The sequence below is a fragment of the Ursus americanus genome, chromosome 5, assembly GCF_024610735.1.
Source record: "Ursus americanus isolate L20-20 chromosome 5, mUrsAme1.1.p, whole genome shotgun sequence".
NCBI classification, from domain to species: domain Eukaryota; kingdom Metazoa; phylum Chordata; class Mammalia; order Carnivora; family Ursidae; genus Ursus; species Ursus americanus.
Window position 1 is genome coordinate 48,418,171 of NC_142131.1, and position 6,861 is coordinate 48,425,031.

Genomic DNA, 6,861 nt, shown 5'->3' on the forward strand with positions numbered 1-6,861 from the left:
CAGTCGGACTTTGCTGGGTGGGGGAGGGGGGGGTTGCTGGGTCTTAGAGACTCAGAGGAGGATTTGCTGGCCTCAGATAGAGCCCTATTCTCTTCAAACAAGGCTCTTGGGAGAAGTTTGCTGCCCTACCCCCACCCTGCCCTTTCAGGCCTGTGGATTCTGATTGATGACTAGACCTTGGGCTAACAGGAAGCCTGAAAGAAGGGTGCCAAGCCCTTTTCTGGAATGTGGTCACACATATGAGCACAATGGCAATAAAAAGTCTACAATGAAGAAATCACACCAATGCCCGCTTATTCCACTCTCATTTTCCACCGTTTCCACATTCCCCTCCTGCATGGGCAGCTTGGAGATGCACCGAACAGAAGGAGGGGTGAGCCGCTGAAAGGAACATTTCAGACGAGTGTCCTGAATGCACATCATAAGCCTATTCTCCGATGCGGGAAGGATCGACAGAAGACCCTCCCACCCACTGTTATTCTTCACAACAGAGTTGGGGGACTCTGCTGTTAGCTTTAAAGCGGTCAGCTTTAGGTAAGACTTCACACAACGCAGCCTTGACTTTCTAAGTATGCCAGCGACCCGAGTCACAGCTTTCTGTGTCTACTCTGACACAGTGACTCCTGGGGTGACAGTGCACATAATCCTGCTGGACTCACGAGGACTGCGTCCTCCTCTTGAGATGTGCCCTTAACAAGCTTCCCACAAAAGGCTCGCAGCCAGGTCAGATAAAGTCGTCAGGATCCATTCGCATGGCTGGACAGAGTGATTCGCATTATCCAAACACCAAAACCATGACTATGCTCTCCTGTGCGCCACTCCTGGGCCCTTGTGGTCATGGCAGCCGCTGAGGAGCATTTCATGTACATTTGATTCATTTAGTAAAGTAAGACATCTGCAGGGCTCCTGTACACATGTGTTGTGCCTCACAGCCCAGCCTTCCTATCAAGCAGTCCACCCACAGATACGCTTTCCTCCTGCACAGTCTTCAGGCGTTCAAGCATCTTGATAGCTTCAAATGGATAATGAATGAGCACTGTCATACTAACGTTTTTGGACTGGGGGTGGGAAGATAGAGTGGGGTAAAATTAAAACAAAACCTGACATTTAACTTCTCAAAGATCTCAAAAGGAAAAGGCAGCTGGATTTATCTTCTCTCTTTTTCCCCATCCTCCGTGCATTTCCCATGCACTGGTTTGGACTCAAACAGCAGAAGTGAAAGAGGAAAAATAATCACGAAGGCTTTCTTTGTGCTACCACCTTCTAGACAAGAAGCAGGGGGAGCCTAGGAGACTTTAACAATTCTAAGAATTCCTGGATGGATGAGATAGGCTCAGGATTCCACCAGGTTTCAGTAAAAAGATCATTGCCCACAGAAACGTATCTCTGGGGAATCAGTGGCAGCACTCTTTGAAACCTAACGACAGGAAGATAATCCCTAGCTGCTGGTATACACAAATCCAACCTCTAAATGGACATGATATGAACAAATAAGATCGTTCTTACCCCATCCATGTGGATTCTGATATTAGGCACCAGCCGGAAAGGGCTGGACTGCAGACCTCTAGGGTTAGTCCTGCTTTTCCTGCTGTCCTGCGGGGTCAGCACGCCAGGCCTGCGGAAGGAGCCCCCTCTTCCCGAGCTCTGCCCTGAGCGCACACCATCTAGAAGACGCACGAGCAGCAGGTTGGCCGGCAGTGCCTCGATGCTGCAAAACACCAGGGTCCTGCATTCGGGGCACCTCAGCTCCTTGTGGGCCTTGAAAATCCTCTGGAGACATGGTTTGCAGAAGGTGTGCTGGCAAGGGAGGACTTTGGCTGTGACATCGAGCTTTTCAAAGCACACGGGGCACTCCAGAAGATCAAGTAACGTCAAATCATCCATTTTATTTTAAAACTCCAGTCCTGACCTGGAGGGGCAAAGTCCGCATTGTAGGGTGAGCTGAGCCAAGGAGGCAAATCCAGTCTCTTGGGAGCGGTCAGAATTCTTGCCTGTTTGAATGAGAAAGGAAGAGAGGAAAAAAATGTGACTGCTCTGAGAGGTATATCCCACCTACAGGGAGGCAGTGTCTCATAAGGCAGTTTGCAAGTACTTTATTCCAGCACCCAAGTTTCAAATGACTCATTCTGATTCAGTGCTAGCAGGTAGAAGGCTCAACTCCTGCCTGCTGGAAGATTGGAGGGAGCGTTCAGCACGGTGACTGACGACTTACTCATTGCTCCTCTGCGTGCAAGCAAGAGCAAAGAGATGAAAATGGCCCTTTGAAGTGGCATACGCACTCCTCTCTCCCAGCTCGGGCTCAAGGGGCTCCTTCTCCCCTCCAGACAACCGGTTTCAGTTCTCAAATCGAGGCCCCCTCAGAATGCAATTTCTGTGAAGCGATCTAGTCCTTCTCCCCCTAGGTTTATCTGTTATCTGCAGCACAAGCAGCCAAATTTACATGGATACGTTTATCTGAACCTCATGCAGATGTAGAATTATTTCCTTCACTATAAATCCTCCCCCATTATTTTGTTCTAGCAATGTACAAGAAAAATTTCTATGAGAAACCCATTTTCAAAAATTGTTTGCTTTAACTACAGGCCAGGATGCTTGGAAGCTTTTTCCCCCCTCCTTCTCTCCTTCCCTCCCTCCCTCTCTCCTTCCCTTTCTTCCTTTTTTCCTCCTTCCCTCCCTCCTTCCTTTTCTTCCCTGATTATTCTAGCCTCAGAGACAATATTCCTCCCACAAGATGAAGTCACACAGCCTGTTTAGTTACTTTGACAAGTGTTCTCAGTTTCACCTGAAGCAGATAGGAATTCTGGATTGTGGTCACAACCTGCAAAAAGCAAGATGGAGCAGTGTATACAGGTGTGTGTGTGTGTGTGTGTATGTCCGTGTGTGTGTGTGTGTGTGTGTGTGTGTGTGCGCGCGCGCGCATGTGGTCTGAAAACATCCTTAGTCCAGAAACAGTTTCCTTTTAGATGTCTGAAAAGAAGTCTCCAGTTGGGAGAAGTCTCCCGGGAAGAGGTCACCTGTCCCTCACAAGTGCCAAAATTGTGCACAGCAGCCCCGGAGGTTTGGCCGGAGGGAGGGCGGGCGGCCCGGCCAGTAAGCAAAGCAGACGCGACACACTGGGATGAGAGATGGCGCCTTGCCCTCCTGAGACAACTCTCCGAAGACCTTAGCTCTGGGCACATGTGCGGGGGGCCACTAACCTTGAGCTCGTAACCCCAGCTGAGTTCAGCTCAGCACGATCCTCTGCTTGGCCAGGCTCCCTCCAACTCGCTTCCTTTTCCCCAAGAGCCGCTGCCGCGCTTTGAAAACTTTAACAACTCGGAGTCTTACTCATTTCAAGGATCGCCTTACTCAGCCCTGTTAACGCTTTCACTGCCTGGCAGTCAGCGGCGCGCTCCGCTGAGTTCACTCTCTGCTACTGATCTCTCCTTCATGTAACTGAGTCGATTTCTGGGAAAAGATTGTAAGGGACAAAATATAAGCCGGCCCCTAAGGCTAAATATTTACAGTTTATATTTTCACTTTTCTCATTTTGTCTCCTTTCCCAGAAGTTGAAACATGCTCAGTTATAAACATGCCAAGGTGACTGTGTTTATTTTAAAACTTTATAAGGATTTGCTGAAAAGGTCAAACATATTAACGGTAGCTGTAACAAAGATTAGTCAGCCACCTAAAAAGTACTCCTTAAAAAGCATAGTCAATCCTTGAATTTGTAGATTTGAGACTAATTTGTAGATTAGTGATCTTTTTGCTCAATCTCTTCAAATTGAAAAAAAAGTTGTATCATGGTTGTTCATGTACATCTTTGAAAAATCAAAGCACGGAAGGGCTTTGAAAAAGGAATGGTTCCAGCCTCTTTCCCTGCCCAGCGCCTACTGGAATCTTTTCATAGCGCCAAATAATACACTTTTATGTCTTGATTTATCCATAATACATTTCATGTAAAGTCACATAGGTATTCAATAAAGTAAACATGATAATATTACTTAACCCCAGAGTAGCCCTTATCTGTGCTAAGCACTGTTCTACTTTACCTATAACTCATTTAATCCTTTTAGCAAGCTGGTAATACGCTACACTCTTCTTTACCCTCATTTGCAAAGGAGGAAACTGAGACACAGGGAGGTCAAATAATTCACTGCAGGAGCCACAGAGAGCAACAGACAGGTGTTCTGTGCTCTGTACTACTGTGTCCTAGGGTGATATAGCTTTAAGGGGAGGAGAGATGGTTGAAGGGAGGTAAACCTCATCATCAGGATGGCAGGAAGTCAAAAGATAATAACCCAAGCTGACCAATCAACTTCTTTTGCAGATGAGGCAACTGTGCCCAGAGAGATCAAGATATTCCCTGAAGTTGTTCAGTAAGTTAGGGGCAAAACTGGGACTAGAAACTGGTGGGGTTTTTTGGTTTTGTTTTTTTGTTTTATTGTATCTCCTCTCTCAACTTAAGGATGACAACTTCTTTTTTTTTTTTTTAAAGATTTTATTTTTATTTTATTCGACAGAGATAGAGACAGCCAGCGAGAGAGGGAACACAAGCAGGGGGAGTGGGAGAGGAAGAAGCAGGCTTATAGTGGAGGAGCCTGATGTGGGGCTCGATCCCATAACGCCGGGATCACGCCCTGAGCCGAAGGCAGACGCTTAACTGCTGTGCCACCCAGGTGCCCCAAGGATGACAACTTCTTATGATGCAGAAAGTACTTAGCTACAACTCCATGGGAAAATCTTAAGAAGGGACCAAGAGGCCCAAGAACAGATGGTGGTGGAGTACATGTTTTACAAAGTTCTTCCATGTTATTTCTGAAAAAGCAAAGATGCATGGAGCTCACAACAGGGGACAACAGGGGAGAGCTTTAGGATATGAGCAGATGAAGTCATCTGTCCTCTGAGCACAGAGATCTGATTTGACTACATATCAATTTCAGAAACGATTTTTAACTCTTCTTTTTTTAAAAAATCTCTTTTATGAAGAGTTTTTGGGGCTTCAACAACATCAAATCCACTCTGTTGCCTGTCTCCTTCAATTAATTTCCACTTTTATAAATTCTATACTCATCACGAAGCCTCCTGTAGTCTGAGGCCCTTTGTTGTCCCTTACTCTTTTTCCCAGTTGGTAAAGCTGAGCCCTCTCCTCTGTGAGCTGCCCTGCAGTCCCCTCACCCTCTAGAAAGGTCTGCTCCAGTGCCAGAACTCCTGCCGCAGGGGTGAGCAACATTCTTCCTCCTTCCCTCTCTTGTTCTTAAACACACTCTATCTGCCTTAGATGCCCAAATCTGTACCACATGCAGACGCACACACATACTTGCATAAAGACAAACACACACATAACCTTAAGAGTAACATTTATAAAGCACATGCTATATGCCATGGACCAGTGCTAAGACTTTAAACAGATTATCTCATTAAACCCTCCCAACCACCCAACAAGGTAGATGCCATTAACTTTCCTAGGATTACAAAGCTTCTGATCTGAACCCAGGTTGGCCCAGTCCCAGGGCCTGTGTTCCTTCCCATTATTGCTTCCCACATTATAAAGTCATATACATGCCATAAATATACCCATATATCTTTATTGTATAAACCCATACACATGTATACATATGTCCCTATGTACACACCAGTTGATCTCCGAGCCAACCTAAAACAAAACGATTTAAACTGCCCAGTCTCACACCTCCATGCCATTGCTTGGCCAGCAGTCTCAAAAAGCTTCAAACCCTCTCATCCCTGACAAAACTCAAAAGCCCAGTTCCATTCCAGAAAGGCAGCGTAGATCCAGTAGGCTGCTCTGTGCTACATATCTGGCAATTGAAGATTCAGCAGAAGAGAAATGTGACGGGAGAATCTTAGGCATTCGTGAAAGACCGAGAAAGTTTACGCTGAGCAGGCATGGTCTTTTAGCACCTCTTAATTCACACCCTGTAGGTGGTCCCCAACACCACCCACATATGAGGTTAGTCTTGGTAGAAACTTTTGAAGCTTTTGAACAAAGGGGGGAGTTTTAAATGGGGATTTCATCCTGGCTTACCCAAATGCTACCTTGGCGTCAAATCAGATGAACAAGTAGTCCTCAAGCATAAACAAAAAGGTGAACTATGCATGCCTTCCCAGACTCCAGGCTCAGGCCACCACCTCCACTGCTCCCACTCCATCAATGGAACATAATGATTGCAGACTGTACTTTTTCAATACCTGTGTGATATTTATGAGTTTCTGGTGTGTGTATTTACAAGTATATCTCCATTCATGTAAAACAAAACAAAACAAAATCCCTAAATCTGATCATATTGTTCCCCTTTTCACAACTTTTCAGTAGGTTCCCATTGATCTTAGATAAAATCCAAATCCCTTTTCTGACTTACAAGGCCCAACATAATCTGGCTCCCGCCTACCTCTCCTGCCTCAACTTCCTGCACATTTCCCCTTCACCCACCCACACCAGTCACACTGGCTTTCTCTCTTGAGTCAGGACAGTTTGTTTCTCCACCGGAAGGTATTTGTTCATGTTCTTTCTGTCTGCAACATTTTCTAGTTACACTCTTCTTCCTCCTCTCTTCCTAGTTACTCTCCCCCACCCTTTGCTTTTTTTACTCCCTCTTCTGCAGATTTTAGTTTAAATGCCACTTCCTCAAGGAAGCCTTCCTTGGCTCTCATGATTAAGAAGTGTATCATCCTACGCTTGTCCTTCATAGCAGTTATCACAACCATAATTCAGTAATTATGTTATAATGATTTAGTGCCTGATTCCCCAAACAGACAAGCTCCAAGAAAAGCAAGGCACTTATGTGTCTTATCACTTCTCTTTTCCCTTAAACCTAACACAGTGACTGGCATGTGGTTGATGCTTAATAAATGTTTTTGAAT

General features: G+C 45.7%; 1 protein-coding gene across 3 annotated transcripts in view; it reads right to left on the reverse strand.

Moving 5' to 3' along the window:
- SH3RF2 (SH3 domain containing ring finger 2) overlaps nucleotides 1-3,342 on the reverse strand; it is a 128,278-nt gene extending 124,936 nt beyond the window's left edge. For all 3 annotated transcript variants that reach the window (XM_087862160.1, XM_045794370.2, XM_045794367.2), the window contains exons 1-2: nucleotides 3,198-3,342; nucleotides 1,507-1,991 (exon numbers count right to left, since the gene is read on the reverse strand). In XM_087862160.1, coding sequence (XP_087718286.1) covers nucleotides 1,507-1,884 — 378 coding nt within the window. In that variant the 5' untranslated portion in view covers nucleotides 1,885-1,991; nucleotides 3,198-3,342. The remainder of the gene's footprint in view (nucleotides 1-1,506; nucleotides 1,992-3,197) is intronic.
- Nucleotides 3,343-6,861: the final 3,519 nt, after the last annotated feature.